Genomic DNA, 19,188 nt, shown 5'->3' on the forward strand with positions numbered 1-19,188 from the left:
TTTTGTTTTATTTTCCTAGTGCTTTCCAAGCATGGTTACAAAGGGCTACTGCTATGACTGTCATTTGAGAGCTGCACTCCTCTACGACGTGAGTCATATTGATTTGTTGCTTGTTAAGACAAACGCGTCTCCCTTAAAGACAAGTACTAGTTTTCTCTAGTTAGTTGGCAGATGATCCAGTCAAAATTTTCTCCCACTGGCAATGCACCAGCTCTCCAGGATCTTAGGCAGAGAGGCATTTCACACCATCTTCTATCTTATCCTCCTTTTAACTGGAGATGCCAGAACTGAGTCTTCTGCATAACAATTAGATGCTCCACCACCATGCCACAGTCCCTTCCCTCTGTGTCTGTTCAAGCATAGTGACATGCATGAAGTGGTTCACTGGATAGATCTACATCAGGGGTGGCCAATGGTAGCTCTCCAGATGTTTTTTGCCTACAACTCCCATCAGCCCCAGCCATTGGCCATGCTGGCTGGGGCTGGTGGGAGTTGTAGGCAAAAAGCATCTGGAGAGCTACCATTGGCCACCCCTGATCTACACCTTGCAAGCTTCTAGTCTGCATTTAATGTGATTAAAGTTGATTGCTTAATTAATTAATTACAAACTAAAACAGAACATAAAAGAAAACAAGATTACACTTAACTGTAAACTGGAGACTGTGAAAGTGAAAACTTGCACAGTCCCAATGTGGGACTGCACAGAGTCCACAAAGATAAACTGTGATTCTTTGAGAACTGGTATTATAGCAAAGTATGTCACTAACTTGAGTAATCCAGAACGATGAAACACATAAAGCTCCTGGTCCAGAGTACAACCGCTAAAGGGAATAACCCGAACAAAGTTCTGGATCAAATAAAATTCTGGCACCATATGCGGCACTGAGATGATGCAGAAGTCTCTGTCCTGAAAAAGAGGCAATAAACCACAGTCACTCCTACAAATCATACATAAATTGTTTAAGAAAATAGTTCAGACTGAAATAAAGAGAACAATTATGTTGCGTATTCCATGACTAGAGAATTCAATTTTATATATACAGACCTTACTAGATCATATTAAGGGGGTTCTCCATTTCTATATGGCTACTTCTACTATAAAATCATATTAGAACTGAAAATGGTTATCAGTTGCGACATCACACCTGTTCGGTACATTTGAAGAAGAAGAAGAGATTGGATTTATATCCCGCCCTTCACTACCCGAAGGAGAACAGCTTACAATCTCCTAACCCTTTCCTTCCCCCTCCCCACAACAGACACCCTGTGAGGTAGGTGGAGCTGAGAGAGCTCTGACAGAAACTGCTCTTGAGAGGAACAGCTCTGAGGGAACTTGTGACTGACCCAAGGTCACATCAGCAGGTTCATGTGAAGGAGTGAGGAATCAAAACCTGGTTCTTCCAGATAAGAGTCTGCATACTTAACCACTACACCAAACTGGCTCTCTTTGCTTAATATGCAATCATCTCAGGGCCCAATCCTGATGAAGACCTACTGAAATGATTAGGGTTCTTACAGCAGTCTTTTAAAACTTTTTTTTTTTAAAAAAACTCTGCTTTGCTCCTGCATTGCTCACATTCATTCCAATAGGGTTAGTGTAGAACTGCATGCTACATCAAGCTCTAGAAAGTCTATCATAAATTTTCATACAGATTAAAGGTTTAGTAGTCACATCTTTGGACAAATGGTTCAAAGGTCAGCAATGAAATGACCTGGGAGATTAAAATGTTCTCCTATTGATTTTTGAGCATTGCAATTTTTAATGTTGGATTTATGCCCATTGATTCTTTTGCATGGGGAATAATCTCTTTGTCTGATGTAGACAGTGGAAGGGCATTGCTGACATTTGATGGCATGTATGATGCTGGAAGATGAACAAGGGAATAATGCTGAGAAGGTATAGCAGATGTTGTTAGGACTGTGGACTGCATTGTCAGAGTAGGTATGGGGACAGAGTTGGCATCCTGGTTTGTTGCAGGCTCTGGTCCCAGAGTCTGTGTCCATGTTTGGAAAGATATTACTGAAAGTGAGAAGTTGTATAAGGTTGTAAAGTGAGATGTTGTCTGTGGGCAAGAAAAAGTTTGCCTCCCAATGCCTCTGGAAGGGGAGCATTATTGTCCGGCATAGGTTGCAGATAATTAATGATGCACTGAAATAGTCTGGGCTAAGAGCTGTTATGTGACCACCAGTGATGCCCTGCTGTTTTGTTTGGACCTATCTTGTAGGAGGTTATCCCTTGGTATCATTCTGGCTTTGCTGATCTGTTTCCTCCCTACAGAGCCAGTATGGTGTAGTGGTTAAGTGTGCAGACTCTTATCTGGGAGAACCAGGTTTGATTCTCCACTCCTCCACTTGCACCTGCTGGAATGGCCTTGGGTCAGCCATAGCTCTGGCAGAGGTTGTCCTTGAAAGGGCAGCTGCTGTGAGAGCCCTCTCCAGTCCCACCCACCTCACAGGGTGTCTGTTGTGGGGGAGGAAGGTAAAGGAGATTGTGAGCCGCTCTGAGACTCTTTGGAGCGGAGGGCTCCAAAATCCAATATCCCTACATCAGGTGGGTAGTGTAATTCTAAAAAAATGACATTTGTAGGTCTTGCAGGTGAGAACATCTGGCACAGATGTGGCTGTAGCCTAGAGTTTGGCCATAGACAATGCGTTGTTTGGTGTGTTTATGACGGTGTCTGGAAACATCGACATGTTTGGTGATCAGTAGGTTTCCAGTATAAGGTGGTTTTAATGCTTTTAAAAATGTATTTGTGCAGTGGTGTTTAGAAACTGCATTTCCTGTGTGGATTGGTTCATGGGCAGGCTGATGGTGAGACTGTTGAACTTCTTATTCACAAGCTGAGAACAATGGACCAGCCAGGGCTGAATAGGGACACAGGATTCTTATCTCCCTATAGACACTAATTTTCTGCGCCCCCAAGCCTTTCCTCTCTTCTCTAATCAAGCTGTTCACAATATGTTTGAAACCTCTACATCCATTACAAGCATTCTTTACAGTATCCTTCCCACCTTCTGACTACGATAAAAAGACTCAGATCTCCACTCCTACTAATGTCTGGTGAAGGGAGCTTTGGCTGAGGCTCTTGGTGGTCTTTTGAGTCCCTTCTAATAGGGACAAAAAGACTCAGATCTCCATTCCAACTTATGTCTCACTGAATAAATACGTTTAATAAACCTAACTTCCTAAAGCATTTTTTAATGTGACTATTTTGCACATACTTACAGGGAACAGCTTGAAAACAAATTTCAAGAAATCCAGTGACCTGTAAATAGAACCAAATGTTTTTTAAGAAGTTTTGGATTGTACAATATTTCTCAAACCTGCTCCCTCTAATTTCAGAAATTCACCATTTATCAGCTATAACTGCAATAGCTACAGTTTACAAGAGAATTTGTACTTCGTGATGAAAAGGTCCTGGTTAACATCAGCCTCTGACCCACCTCCTTCCTACCCAGCCTTCTTATCTCTCCTTATTTGAAGACCTTCCTAGAGCCCAGGAATCCACACTGGGCATCAAACAGGAGTGGAGGGCATGCAAGGGAAGCCAAAGTGGCTTGTGCCTTGTTCTAAAGAAGAAAACCCTGGAAATATGCCCAGTCTCTGAAAGAATAACATAGGCTCCTTCATATGAGGCAGACAAACCCTAACAGTGCTCCATGTGAACAAAAAATGTCAGCTACGTAAGATGCTGCAGCCACTCAAGAATATAAGGAGGATCTTTTCAAGTAAACATAGGATGATTTAATCCAGAACAAACTAGCATAAAGAGAGCAAGGGCCATTAGACGCCTTCATAGGAGTCTAACTAGATCCATCTTGTGAAGAAAAAGATTCATAAGCAAAGCCTGAATGGATTTTGATACTCTGGAACTGCAATGAAACATGGTACCATGAATATCACAACCCCCAGTCCAGTCTACCTTAGAACTTCCATGTATATTAAGATCTCACATGCACGCTCTACCTGGGCTCTGTGTTTGAGACCAGTATCATCTATTGGCGTTGGGAGCAGCATTCCCTCTAAGCTGAGTGTGAATTAGCTCACAGTTTTTTAGCCTCTGGCTCACACATTTTTGTCTCAGCAATGAAAAAATGGCTCCAGAGAGAACTAATTTCTGCAGTAGCTCACAATTTTAATGCCAGTACCTCACAAAGTAGAGTTTCTGCCCACAAGACTCCACGGCTTACAGGGAGTATTGGTTGGGAGCAGATCTTACTTTTGTTGAAGCCATATGCCTGGGAGGGGAGGCACAGCTGGCTGTACCTTGCATTAGTAGCCTTTAGAAAGCATTTGAAAAACTTGCCACTTTAGAGGTATGTCCTCCAATTCAGTCTTGAGTGCCCCCAAACTGTCCCCCTCCCCCCCACAAGAGGAAAAAATAAATAAATAAAAAGACAAGGAGGTGCAGAGCAAGAAAGAGAGAAGTAGGGAGCAAAGGAGAAGAAATGGGATGAAGAGAGAAAAAAGGGCAAGAGGGGAAGCAAAGGGCTGGGAAAGAGAGCAGGTTAGCGAGACAGGGGCTCTGCACAACACAATCACTCATGGGGGGTGGGATATGAACTCTCTCTCTGGGGGAGTATTGAGGATCCCAGGGGAACACATTCCCTTCACTCCCCTGGGGTGAACATCACCCCCCAGTGAGAGAGAGTTCATGTGACTAAAGAAGTTACTCTCTGTTGCACTGGTCTCAACAACAACAATGTTACTATGGTCCAAGACCAACAAGAAGAGTACAAAAATGGTAGATAAAATATATAAATCAGTATTTTACACTAAAAAATATCACAATCATAGAATAAGTTTCATTGTTGAAAATACAGTCATACTCCTTGTGAATAATAAAATTGGGGAGATCCCTCTATATATTCGTTGGAGATCTCTTACACTTCAGTGCCAAACAACCATATTTAGCATCCTTGTATGTTATGTCCTGGCTCATCAGAGCATTTTAGAGAGTACGGATCTATGGCTAGACAGCGTTACTGATAAGAACATAAGAGAAGCCATGTTTTTTCAGGCCAATGGCCCATCCAGTCCAACACTCTGTGTCACACAGTGGCCAAAATATATATATACACACACATATATATACACACTGTGGCTAATAGCCACTGATGGACCTCTGCTCCATATTTTTATCTAACCCCCTCTTGAAGCTGTCTATGCTTGTAGCCACCACCACCTCCTGTGGCAGTGAATTCCACATGTTAATCACCCTGTTACTGATGTAACTAACACAAATTTGAACAGACTTCAGAGGATGGTGGAAGACAGGAGGGCCTGACATGAATTTGTCCATGAGGTCGCAAAGAGTCGGACTCGACGGTGTGACTGAACAACAGAGAAAAAGAAGAAGATTTTGGATTTATATCCCGCCCTATTCTCTGAATCTCAGAGCGGTCACAATCTCCTCTACCTCCCCCCCCCACAACAAACACCCTGTGAGGTAGGTGGGGCTGAGAGTGCTTTTACAGCAGCTGCCCTTTCAAGGACAGCTTCTATGAAAGCTCTGGCTGACCCAAGGCCATTCCAGCAGGTGCAAGTGAAGGAGTGGGGAATCAAACCCGGTTCTCCCAGATAAGAGTCCACGCACTTAACCACTACACCAAGCTGGCTCATAGAACAAAGGGTTCTATGTCTTCCCAGATAGGCTGAAAGTATGAGCAATATATAAACTTCACATATCTGATCATGCGTTTTACAATTTTCCCATTACCCTGTACAGGGACATAATTGTTCTTCTAACACAATATTTTTTATATCTTCCCTTGAGGACTGCAGAGGGCATAGCATCCCAATACATTAATGTAAAAGTTCTCCTGTTTTCATAATTTGCCAAATTATAAAGATATTACATAGGTGTTACCCTGTTCATATAGCTTGTATCAAACAGAAGCTTTTAAATTCTATTTATATCGTCTCTCAATATCTAATATTCTCTGTTTCATACCGTTTTGGTTTGATCATAATCCAATTCCAAGTACCTTTATTGGCACAGAAATAAAAAGTACAGCATAGCAAATTTACATGGAGTTTCAGCTATAAAAACCAGTCAAACATCAAGAAGGGGAGCTAGTCTTTTGCTTCCTGGTTGTTATGGCAGCAAAAAGGTTCTTTGCAACTAGGCCTGAGATATGGGAACATTGGTCAGATAGCTGAAAAAAAAATAACTTTGCTTCAGGTAGTCCATAAAAATTGGACAGAATAGTTTGATTATACAGTCCCGCTCTCTCTCTCTCGGCTTGGCTTCGCGAACGAAGATTTAAGAAGGGTGCAATAGTCCACGTTTGCTGCAGGCTCGCTGGTGGCTGACAAGACCAATGTGGGACAGGCAGGTCCGGCCACAGCGGCTGCAGGGAAAAGTCTGATTTAGGGTTGGTCCTGTAGCAGTGCGATTCTTCCTCAATCTCCTTTTGTCCTCAAGACCAGCTATGCGTGTGTTCTCAAAGGAAGAGACAGCCTGGTGGATGGTGTGCCTCCATGCTTTGCGATCTGAGGCTAGGTCAGACCACTGGTGATGGTTGATGTGACAGGTGCTAAGGGATTTCTTCAAGGAGTCCTTGTACCTCTTCTTTGGTGCCCCTCTATTTCGATGGCCGGTGGAGAGTTCGCCATACAGGGCAATCTTGGGAAGGCGGTGGTTTTCCATCCTAGAAATATGCCCTGCCCAGCGCAGCTGCGTCTTCAACAGCAGTGCCTCGATGCTGGTAAGTCCCGCACTCCCCCATAAAAATCACAGTGAAGTAAGACATGGGCGACCGTTTCAAGGTGCCTTCCATTACATGGGCAGACTCTATCCTAATAAGGGATGTTGGCAAACCTCCCAGACAGTACTGCTTATGGTAGAACATTGAGTCTTGCTAACATAAAGGAGCAGAGAAACTAGGGTGAAGTGATCTGGGAAAGGTAGGCAGCAAGCAGCCCATGATCTGGGAAGATACCAAATGCTAAAGGGGAACAAGTTTTATGTCCAGAAGAACAAAGGGACGGTTTCTCAAAATCTAAGATCCTCTGTTTCAGGATTCTGAATGCCTGCGTTTCACTTAGCATACAGAGGTTGTCCAGGGGTGCACCTATGGAATGTATTTTCTTCTGGATCTGACTATACCAATTGGAAACGAAGGAATCCGCTAGCATCATATGGATATAACCCATACTTAACAATAGTTGCAATAAATCATATGAAGCTGATTTCCTACACAATAGTCTAGTCCAAGGTGGAGAACAAGCACCAAGCAACATTAAATTAATGCGACCTTTTTTTCTGAGGCGGTGGGGGTGTGAATTAGCTTTAACCAGCATGATATTTCTGCAATCCATAATCTAGCCTCCACAGTTAACAAGCCCACATCCTGTCGAATTGCAGCATTTCTCACACTAGGAGAAACCTGAAATATTCCTCTCAGAAATGTTGATTCTGTTATCTCCATCAAATTACCATTTGGATTAATACTAAATATGGCTCCATATGTGAGTTGGGCTAATGGTTTTGCAGTGAATAATCCAAGAGCAGATGTTATCTATCTCGTTTTGTCCAGAAATTTTTTTTTTGATTGCTCCAGCAGGCCTTTGGGCAGTCGAGGCGACATGGGCAATGTGAGCACTGCTTGATCCTGTCACCTGAAAGACCACACCTGAATACTTCAAGCAATGAACTTTTTTTTTTTTTTTATGATTTCTATCCCGCCCTTCCCAACAAGTGGCTCAGGGCAGCTCACAACATAAGAATTTGGCATAAATAGAATTTAAGCATAAAAACAGTTAAAATAATTAATACATTTAAAATTTTAAGACATTTAAAACATTTAAAACATTAGGGACAGCAGACATCTAGTGTAACTACACTCAGTTTCTTGTACCAGCTAGTCATAGGCCAGCCGGAAGAGGGTTGTCTTACAGGCCCGCCCTGCGGAACTGGGCGAGGTCCCGCAGGGCCCTCACCTCTTCCGGCAGCTGGTTCCACCAGGAGGGGGCCGTAACAGAAAAGGCCCGGTCCCTTGTAGATTTTAAGCGGGCTTCTTTTGGCCCGGGGATAACTAGGAGATTTTGAGTTCCCGATCTCAATACTCTCTGGGGAACATGTGGGGAGAGACGGTCCTTCAGGTAGGCAGGTCCTAGGCCATATAGGGCTTTAAAGGTAATAACCAGCACCTTGTACCGGACTCAGTAAGCTATTGGCAGCCAGTGCAGATCCCGGAGCCCTGGCCGGATGTGCTCCCTTCTTGGGAGTCCTAACATTCTGCACTAGCTGCAGCTTTCGAGTTCGGCACAAAGGCAGCCCCATGTAGAGAGCATTGCAGTAGTCCAACCTTGAGGTGACCGTGGCATGGATCACTGTTGCTAGATCGTCGCGCTCCAGGAAGGGGGCCAACTGCCTTGCCCGCCTAAGATGAAAAAATGCGGACTTGGCAGTGGCTGCTATCTGAGTCTCCATCGTTAAGGAGGACTCCAATAGTACACCCAGGCTTTTGACCTTGTCCGCCGCTATCAGCGGCGCACCCTCAAAAACTGGTAGGGGGATTTCCCTCCCTGGACCCCGACGACCCAAGCAAAGGACCTCTGTCTTCGCTGGATTTAGCTTCAGCCCGCTCAGTCTGAGCCCACTGAGTCTGAACTTGATCTATATGCGGACTTAATTCAAACTCCATGAGTAAATTTTGGGGTTTTGTGCAAAGACCATTATTTTTGTCTTTGCACAGTTGACCCCTTATAGTATTGTCCTGGTTGCACTGGTCTCAAATATGCGTGATGAGAGTTCACTCGCAAAGTAGCAGACAGGTAACCAATTCTTGCTGAGACAATTTGTTTTCAAAGATCTCCATTAAAAAAGCTTCAATTCCAGGGAGCCAATGAAACAAAGGAGGAGTCCTGCTACTAGGGCAGTTCTTTCCTTGCCTCCCCACCTCCTGCTAGAGCCCCCTACCCTCCCACCCAGCTCTCAAGTATTTTTATGCAGCACCCACTACCTGCTTTCTCATCCCTTCATGTGGTACCTGCCTTTAAAATGCTCTATTGAGTCCCTTTTCTTTCTTTTTCACACGAGCAAGAAATATGGCTCAGGACAAGACTGCTGAGGCATTTGAAAGGGCAGGGGCACATGCAAAGAGATGTGAGAGTAGCTGGCAACTGGGGAGGTGGGTGCTGCCTCTCACTGGCCTGGCTCTGGATATGGGTTGGCTTATGGGCTTCACAACTACCCTCAGATGGCTGAATGCCACTCACAAGCTATGCGTCTGAGACCCCTGGGCTACATACAGCCTCCGTCTAGAGGCTCAAGGATTTCTGTGTTGTTGCACACCTTCAACCAGGCATCATCTCCAGTCAGTAAAGATCAGCCAGGACCCAAAAGGACAAAAATGCTTAGTTAAAAACCCACTGTTTCACACAGCACTCCGAGATCGATCACGTACCTTTGTCTCTTTCCTCTCTGCTCCTTCCATTTTATGTTTAGAGTTTTATTTTGATTTAGGTGACTTTTATTTTTCATTTAAGTACTGTGCTCTTAACACAACTACTCTCTAATACAGGTGTCCCCAACATGGTGCCTACCTTCAATGTCCTAAACAGCCTGGGACCATCGTATCTGCGGGACTGCCTCTTCCCTGGTCCCAAAACAGTCGGGCTATTCTTGACTGGGGCCACAGCAGAACTCTGCTCCTATTGAGATCCAGGCTCTGCAGGACTTAGTTCAGTTCCGCAGGCCCTGTAAGACTGAGATGTTCCACTGAGCATTCGGCTGAGGACAGCAAGGGCGGGAGAGATCAATGGCCTCCTCGGTTTCTTCCTTCTCCTTTATTTTCCATCCTCTTCTGGTTAAGATCCTTCCCCCCATGAGTGGGACATGGATTGATTCTATTCCAGCCACGCAGCAATCTGCCATCTAATAGTAGGTTGGTTCCAACAATACTGGAGTTTAATTGTACTGTATTTTATTATGTACTGTTGTATATTCATTTTATGTATTATCCAGAGCCCTACTTGTAGGAAATGGAGCAAGGAAAAATTGATTATTATTATAATCTGTGGTCGTTATGATGTGTCCTTTTTATTATATGACAATAAAGGTTTTGATGATGGTGGTGGTGGTGGTGGTGGTGCCTACCAATACACTTCCTGGTGTCAATCAGATATTTTTAGAAAGTGGGCAGGGCCATGTGGGACTCCTACAGAGCAGAGCTTCTGGTTGGCCAGTGAGGACCTGACTGGCTGTGCAGACTATAGAATCATAGAGTTGGAAGGGACCTCCAGGGTCATCTAGTCCAACCTCCTGCACAATGCAGGAAACCCACAAATACCTACCCCAAATTCACAGGATCTTCATTGCTGTCAGATGGCCATCTAGCCTCTGTTTAAAAACCTCCAAGGAAGGAGAGCCCCCCACCTCCGGAGGAAGCCTGCTCCACTGAGGAATCGTTCTAACAGTCAGGAAGTTCTTCCTAATGTTGAGCCGGAAACTCTTTTGATTTAATTTCAACCCATTGGTTCTGGTCCTACCTCCTGGGGCCACAAAAAACAATTCCACACCATCCTCTATATGACAGCCCAAGTACTTGAAGATGGTGATCATAACACCTCTCAGCCACCTCCTCTCCAGGCTAAACATCCCCGTTTCCTCATAGGACTTGACTCCAGACCTCTCACCATCTTTGTCGCCCTCCTCTGGACCCGTTCCAGCTTGTTTATATCCTTAAAATGTGGTGCCCAAAACTGAACACAATATTCCAGGTGAGGTCTTACCAGAGCAGAGTAAAGCGACTAAAATAATGTTGCTTCATTTCTAGCTGCCACCACAGTATTGGTTCTGTTCTTCCTCTCCCTCACACCTCTTTTCCAGTATATATTTTAATTACTTCTCTTGTCCCCTCCATCTCCTGTGGCAGACATTTTCTAGTTGTACTCATCACCCTGTGTCAAAATTCCAAATGTGCCAACAAGCTCAAAAAGGTTGGGGAGCCCCATTCTAACAAATGAGTAAAAGTTCTCTGCATACGAAGTCTATTCCCCAGAATAACCCACATAAAGATCAGAGGCATATTTATTTGATGTCACTGTTTACAAGATCCATACCCTGCTTTTCTACTATGATTGGGGAAGAGGAGGAGGAGGAGATTGGATTTATACCCCACCCTTCACTACCCAAAGGAGTCTCAGAGCAGCTTACAATCTCCTTTCCCTTCCCCTTCCCACAATGAACACCTATAGCTAGGGCTGAGAGCTATAACAGAAACTGCATTTGAGAGGAACAGCTCTGCGAGCGAGAACTGTCTGACCCAAGGTCATTCCAGCAGTTGCATGTGGAGAAGTGGGGAATCAAACCCAATTCTCCCAGATAAGAGTCTGTGCATTTAACCACTACACCTAACTGGCTCTACCTGGGCACAAGTACATTGGTGTAGATATTCATTTATCTCATTTATACCCTGCCACTCTCCCTTATGGGAACCCAAAGTGGCGTAAGTTGTTCCTCCCTCCTCCATTGATCCTTACAAAATCTTACAAAGGTCACTCAGCAAGTTTCCATGACAGACTGGGGATTCCAGCCTGATACTGAGTCTGATACTCTAACCACTACACAATACTATACGCATCTAGTGAGAATTAAAAGGAAATAAGAATATAAAAAGAAAGCCCCTTTAACTCAATGAAATTAAATGTTGAGGTTTTGTTCTGCACTCACCTTGTTTCATGTTGTTCACTGATACAAAAGAGCTGGATGCAGAAAGCGTTGATTGCTCCTTTGTAGATGGGGCGGAAAGCCTCTCTCTCCATACTCAGAGTCTCTGGGGCTTTCCAGGCTTTCTCTTGCTCACTGTCCAGCATCTGCTCTAATGAAGGCATAGACAACACTGCCTCTGCCTGCAGTCAGAAGTAACCAAAAAGCCCTTCTAAATAAATAGCATCATGCAGCAATGAAGTACAATGACTGCTTATAATACAAAATAATTGTTTGGTCCACTTGAGCCAAACCGTATGTCATGAGGAGCTCTGCGCAGCTTCCTTCCACTATGTCTCACGCACAGAGACAGTTAGAACCACTGCATTCTTTAGGAAGGAAAAATACCGGGGCCTGTATCTCTTCCCCTGCTGGGGGGGAAAAGCAGCAAGGCAGGTCAGTTTTGAAGGGGGGAAACAGCTACCACGACAATCATGATGAACAAAGCTGGTTCTCCAGCCATGCCGCCAAAGCACCTGCCTGGAGAAACCCACCGAGGGGATCGGTTCAGTCTGTTTGCTTTGGGCCTGTCACAGCATATAGTGACCCCTTAGGGTCTTCAAGGCAAGAGACATCCAGAGGTGGTTTGCCATTGCCTGTCCAAGTGCTGTGACCCTGGTATTGCCTGATGGACTCCCATCCAAATGCTGACCAGGGCTGACCCTGCTTAGCTTCAGAGATCTGATGAGATATAATTGTTGTTGCTGTTGTTGTTAATCATCATCAAATGATGAAGGAAGCTACAAGGAGCTAAGGCATACTTGACTTAGAATCATAGAGTTGGAAGGGATCCCCAGAGTCGTTTAGTCCAACACCCCTGCACAATGCAGGCAATTCACAAATACTTCCCCCTAAATTCACAGGATTGAATGCTTATTAAATTTGCAGATGATACTAAATTGGGAGGGGTTGCAAACACAGAAGAAGACAGAAACAGGATACAGGATGACCTTGACAGGCTGGAAAAGTGGGCGAAAATCAATTAAAATAATTTTAACATGAATAAATGTAAAAGTTCTGCATTTAGGTAGGAAAAAGCCAATGCATGGTTATAGGATGGGGGAGACTTGTCTTAGCAGTAGTATGTGCGAAAAGGATCTAGGGGTCTTAGTGGATCATACGCTGAACATGAGTCAACAGTGTGATGCGGTGGCTAAAAAGGCAAATGCAATTCTGGGCTGTATCAACAGAAGTATTGTGTCCAGATCACGTGATGTGATGGTAACGCTTTACTCTGCTCTGGTAAGACCTCACCTGGAGTATTCTGTTCAGTTTTGGGCACCACATTTTAAGAAGGATATAGACAAGCTGGAACGAGTCCAGAGGAGGGCGACAAAGATGGTGAGGGGTCTGGAGTCAAGTCCTATGAGGAAAGGTTGAAGAAACTGGAGATGTTTAGCCTGGAGAGGAGGTGGCTGAGAGGTGTTATGATCACCATCTTCAAGTACTTGAAGGGCTGTCCTATAGAGGATGGTGTGGAATTGTTTTCTGTGGCCCCGGAAGGTAGGACTAGAACCAATGGGTTGAAATTAAATCAAGAGTTTCCGGCTCAACATTAGGAAGAAATTCCTGACCGTCAGAGCAATTCCTCAGTGGAACAGGCTTCCACGGGAGGTGGTGGGCTCTCCTTCCTTGGAGGTTTTTAAACAGAGGCTAGATGGCCATCTGACAGTAATGAAGATCCTGTGAATTTAGGGGGAAGTGTTTGTGAGTTTCCTGCATTGTGCAGGGGGTTGGACTAGATGACCCTAGAGGTCCCTTCCAACTCTATGATTCTGTGATCTGCATTGCTGTCAGATGGCCCTCTAGCCTCTGTTTAAAAACCTCCAGGGAAGGAGAACCCATACACCCCCACCCTGAGGAAGCCTGTTCTGACTCAATATTGACCAGCATGCAAGAGATGATAGATGGGGTGAAGGACCTTAGGGGTAAGTGACCATATCTTGCTAGAATTCCTTTTGCTGTGTGGGACCAAGAAAGTTCATAGCCACACATGTATGTTAGATTTCAGTAGGGCAGACTTTAATACACTCAGAGGCATGATGAGAACAATTCCATGGGCAAGACTGCTGGAAGGAAAAGGAACAAGTGAGAGGTGGGCTCTCCCAAAACAAGAGCTCCTGCAAGCTCAAGCCATCACTATTCCAACAAGAAAACATGGAAGGGGATCTAAAAACCAATGTGGATAAACAAAGAAGCAATGGATGTGCTAAGGGAGAAAGGGTAAACATTTAAGAAATAGAGGCAAGGAAGTACATCTAAAGAAGAGTATCTGTGGGTAGCTAGGCACTGTAGGTCAGTCACCAGAGAGGCCAAAGCTCACAGTGAACTAAAGCTGGCTAGGGAGAGGCTCACTACAACAAGAAAATCTTCATATATGTGAGGAGCAAACAAGATAAAAGAGGTGATGGGCCCACTTTTGGGTGAAAATGGAGAAACTCTGACAGAGGACAGAGAGAAGGCAGAAAGGCTTAATGCCTATTTTGCCTCAGTTTTTCCCTGAAAAAGAGTACAGGCTCATCTAGAGATAATATGCAAGGCACAGGCTGCTGGTTGACATGGACAGAGAGGTACTTGAGAAGCACCTGGGTGCATTGAATGAATACAAATCCCCTGGGTCAGATGGTATGCACCCAAGAAAGAACTTTCTAGAGAGTTTGCAGAGCCTTTGTCCATCATCTTCCAAACCTCTTGGAGGATGGGAGACATGCCACAAGACTGAAGGGGGACAGATGTTATCCCAATTTTCAAAAAAGGGTGGAGGAGTGGCCCAGGAAATTAAAGGCCAGTCACTCTGACTTCTGTCCCATGGAAGATACTGGAACAAATTCTATAGGGATCAATCTGTGAGCATCTTAAAAGACAACTTGGTGATCAAGAAGAGTCAGCACGAATTTGTCCCCAACAGGTCCTGACAGACCAACCTCACTTCCTTCTTTGATCGAGTGATGAGCTTGCTGGATTGAGGGAATGCTGTTGATGTTGTTTTCCTGTATTTCAGTAAAGCTTTGGACAGGGTTCCCCATGATGTTCTGATGGGTAAATTGGACGACTGTGGACTGCGCTCAAGGATAGTTATTTATTTATTTTATTAAATTTATATCCCACCCTCCCCACGAAAGCAGGCTCAGGGCGGCTTACAAGCTCATGTAAATACATGGAACATAAAATCACGTTAAGATATAAACACATTAAAACATAAAAATCAAACCATGGGGATAGATGGATAGGAAACTGGTTAGAGAACTGCACTCAAAGAGCTTTGTCAGTGGCTTTCCATCTGAATAAAGGGAGAAGAAGAAGAAGATGATGATATTGGATTTATATCCCGCCCTCCACTCCGAAGAGTCTCAGGGTGGCTCACAATCTCCTTTTCCTTCCTCCCCCACAACAGACAGCCTGTGAGGTGGGTGGGGCTGGAGAGGGCTCTCACAGCAGCTGCCCTTTCAAGGACAACCTCTGCCAGAGTTATGGCTGACCCAAGGCCATGCTAGCAGGTGCAAGTGGAGGAATGGGGAATCAAACCCGGTTCTCCCAGATAAGAGTCCGCACACTTAACCACTACACCAAACTGGCTCTGATGGGTGTCTGATGGGGAGCCACAGGGCACAGTTTTGGGCCTGGTACTGTTCAGTATTTTTATCGGATGTGAGGGCAATCTGGCAGAGACATCTGTCACCCCATTGATCACCCGGGGTTGATTCAGCTGATCTGACTGGCTAGACGGGTGCCCCCGACCTCTCTCACTGCTCCATGTGCATCCCTCCCGAAGCTGCACACTCGGTGGAAGAGGACAACCATCCCAGATAGAGGGAGTCTACCATTCTTCGTTCAAGGGTATTTTTATCAATGATCTGGATGAGGGTGTGGAGGGGGGGCTACTCATTCAATTTGCAGATGACACCAAATTGCGAGAAGCAGCAAACACACCAGAAGACGGAGATACAATTCAACAAGAACTGAACACTCTGGAAAAGTGGGTGGAAGTCAACAAGATGCAATTTAACAAGGATAAGTGTCAGGTTCTACAACTGAGTAACAAAAATGAACAACTCACATACTGGACGAGAGATACACTTCTGGGTAGCAGTGGGTGTGAACAAGATGGGTGGATCATAAGTTAAATATGAGCGGCCAGTGTGATGCAGCAACAAAAAAGGCTAATGCCATCTTGGAGTGTATCAACAGTGGCATAACATCCAGATCACAAGATGTCATAGTTTCTCTCTACACTGCATTAGTAAGGCCGCACCGGGAGTATTGTGTGCAGTTCTGGAGGCCTCACTTCAAGGAGGATGTGGACAGAATGCAGCCAGGTGCAGAGGAAAGCAACAAGGATGATTAGGGTCCTGGAGACCCAGCTCTATGAGGAAAGGCTGAAGGGACTTGGGAATGTTCAGTCTGGAGAAGAGGAGGCTGATGATTGCTCTCTGCAAGTATTTGAAGGGGTGTCACTTAGAGGAGAGCAGGCAGCTGTTCCTGTTGGCTGCAGAGGAGAGGACTCCCAAGGATGGGTTTAAATTAAGGGTGGGAAGATACTGACTGGATATTAGGAAAAACACTTTTACAGTAAGAGTTGTTCAACAGTGGAACCAGCTACCTGAGGAGGAGGTGAGCTCCCCTTCACTGGCAGCCTTTGAGCAGCAGCTGGACAAACACTTCCTGCATTCCTGTCAGGGATGTTGTAGGCTGATCTTACATGAGCAGGAAGCTGGACTAGATGACCCCTTCTAACTCCGTGATTCTATTAGATCCGGCTAGCCTGGCTATCCAGATCAGGGTATGGTTTTATTTAAAGACAGTAATATATTTCAACCCCCATCCAACTCCAATAACAATAATATTTTCAAATGTTTTTGCAAGAAATATAAAAGTATGAGATGTGAGTCTTTTAAAATTGAAAGATGGATGTCTGACTATTTTGAGTACTAACCTTAAGCGCACAGAAATCATATGTGTTTCTTATTTTGAAGACCTTTTAAAATTTCAGAAAGCTCTGTAAAAGTTTGATACAACAGCAAAATATATATCTTGGAAAAGCAGTATATTTACAAAACATCAACGTGTTCAACTTCTTGGCAGAATCAGACCATTGTAGATCAGTTGAAACACCAGAACCAGAAAGAATAAAAAATACTGCTTTGGTTGCATAGTTGACTATTAAGTCTTGTTCACCAGTTCAGCAGTCAGACTTTAGAAGGGGAGAGATTTCTAGAACAGCTATGAACCTTGAATGGATCCCATGCATTCACACTACATGCACTGAAAAATATGAGTGTTTAATCACTACCTAAAACAATACAGGGACACGAAGCTGAACTAAGCTAAACTGAATACAGAATTCTGGCGCAGAAGAAGGAAAGATGTGGAACACGGTCAAAGCAATGGACTGGCACTACGTTTGAAGCCAAGCCAGTCTTCCTCCAAAGGTTTAATTTGATTATCTCACCATATGTTCAAGGCAAGGCTCAGAAATAAATCCAGTACAATGAGAACACTGACAAATACATACACAATGCTGCAGGCTCTAGAAAACAAATGACAAATTATGTACAATAAAGAAACTCAGCACACTTGCCTGATATGAATAGGACGGGCTAGACCAACTATTAAAAGTGAAGAAATAGAGTATGTGATACTATGCCATGTTAGTACATATGTGAACGTACGATCAAATGTTTATTTGTGAAGCTGAAAAAACAAAATGGAGCAGGAAAAAATATATATCTGAAATAGGAAAAAAAGTAAGACAATGAGAGGAAAATGTATAAAGGAACGAATGTGGGGGAAAAGTAGGTTGCGTGCAAAAGAAAATGGTAGATTTTGAAGAGACATAGAAAAGCATACATCAGGATTTAGGAAGCAACCAAGCAACTGCTGGAATAAAGAGATGGAACAAATGGATGATCCATCCAAATTGTCAAGACCAAATGTTGGGGACTCCCCGGCATGCGCTTAATGAATGTTTTCAAAAGCATCTCCCCTCCATATTTCACAGAAGGTGGATGAGGAAAAAAATGCTGTAGCTAATGTGAACTTTTCTGCCCCAAACATGCGAAGCAGCTTGAAGACAAGAAATAAGAGAAATGTTCTGGGAGAAACAAACGTGAAAAAGGACAGCAGGAAACGTGTAGCTGGGTTTTCGATGAGACACAAAAGCCAAAGGAAAAGGGAACCATTCAATAAACATTCTGAAGACATGTAAACATTCACAAAGCAGGTTGGTTTTTTTTTTTTAAAGTAGTTCCCGATTAGATATTTAAATAGGTTGATTACATGTAACTGATGGTCATCTATGCAGTCACCTGTGGTCTTCTATGCAGTCACACAGATGGGTACTGCACTGAAGCAGAAACCCGTCCTTAGAGAACTCCAGGAGTTAGCCTCTGGCTTTTGTCGTGCTTTCCTCCTTGCTCTGGGGAGTAGGCATCGACTGTGCATGCCTGGAGCAAGGGGAAAGTGCCCCTCCCACTCAATTCCTTCCAGCCATTACTGACAAGTTCTAAGAACCTAAAGATGAAAAGAGACAGCTGTGTGGAAGGCTGTGTGTGTGTGTGTGTGTGTGACTGCACAGATGACCATTTGAAGATCATCAGTTATAGGTAAACAACCTGTTTATCTTCTTTTTGGTCTCTGTGCAGTCCCACACACGGGTGATTAACAAGCTCCAAAGCAAGGATGGAGGGTGCTGGCAAAACACATAATCTAGTACTTTACCTGTAGGCACATACCTGAACAGGAGTTAATGGAATACCAACTGGAACACAGGCTGGCCAAATGAAACATCTTGTTGGGCATGCACATCTAAGAGGTAGTGCATGATGAAGGTGGAAAGCAAGGACCATGCGGCAGCAGCACAGATGTCCTCCAGTAGAACACCTTCAAGAAAGGCCAATGAGGTGGAGATAGTCCTTGTGGAATGAGCTTTCAAAACAACGGGCAAGGACTGCTTGACCAGTTCATAACAGAGGGTGATCTCCAAGGTTACCCACTTTGCACATCTTTGCATGGAGATCTTCAAACCTCAAAGTGGTTTTCCACAGGCCACAAATAGATTAGGGGCTCTATGGCATGGCTTAGTCCTAGAACGATAAAAGGAAAGGGGTCAGTGGATGTCCAAGGTATGGAGTGCTCTCTGGCCATCATCCAATGGGGCTGGAAAGAATGGGGAAAACTGCAGACTGAGAAAGGTGAAAGGCAAAGACAGCTTCAGGAAGGAAGGTGGGGTCCAGGAGGAGAACCACCTTATTTTTACGAAAGATTGTGTACAGTGAATCAGAGCGAAAGGCACAAATGTCACTTGCTCTTTTACGTGACAAGAGAGAAGATGTAGAGAGAAGATGCAGAGGTGTCATGGCAAGGAGCTCAGCCTGAATGAGCTGAGCCAGGACAAGAGATAAACTCCAGGACAGAATTAAGGGTTTAATTGGGGGGGTGCAAATGCAGGATGACTTTCATGTAGGCTTTAGTA

At 44.3% G+C, this 19,188-nt stretch overlaps 2 protein-coding genes across 2 annotated transcripts in view; one reads left to right on the plus strand and one right to left on the minus strand.

Annotated features, from left to right (window-relative positions):
• CFAP61 (cilia and flagella associated protein 61) overlaps nucleotides 1-19,188 on the minus strand; it is a 297,694-nt gene that overhangs the window by 232,670 nt on the left and 45,836 nt on the right. The window contains exons 9-11 of the mRNA XM_060253782.1: nucleotides 11,682-11,860; nucleotides 3,227-3,266; nucleotides 768-907 (exon numbers count right to left, since the gene is read on the minus strand). Of these exons, the coding sequence (XP_060109765.1) occupies nucleotides 768-907; nucleotides 3,227-3,266; nucleotides 11,682-11,860 (359 nt within the window). The remainder of the gene's footprint in view (nucleotides 1-767; nucleotides 908-3,226; nucleotides 3,267-11,681; nucleotides 11,861-19,188) is intronic.
• CRNKL1 (crooked neck pre-mRNA splicing factor 1) overlaps nucleotides 11,446-19,188 on the plus strand; it is an 85,148-nt gene continuing 77,405 nt past the window's right edge. The window contains exon 1 of the mRNA XM_060253597.1: nucleotides 11,446-11,461. The gene's annotated coding sequence lies outside the window, so the exon portion shown is untranslated. The remainder of the gene's footprint in view (nucleotides 11,462-19,188) is intronic.

The sequence above is a fragment of the Heteronotia binoei genome, chromosome 14 (assembly GCF_032191835.1).
Source record: "Heteronotia binoei isolate CCM8104 ecotype False Entrance Well chromosome 14, APGP_CSIRO_Hbin_v1, whole genome shotgun sequence".
NCBI lineage: Eukaryota > Metazoa > Chordata > Lepidosauria > Squamata > Gekkonidae > Heteronotia > Heteronotia binoei.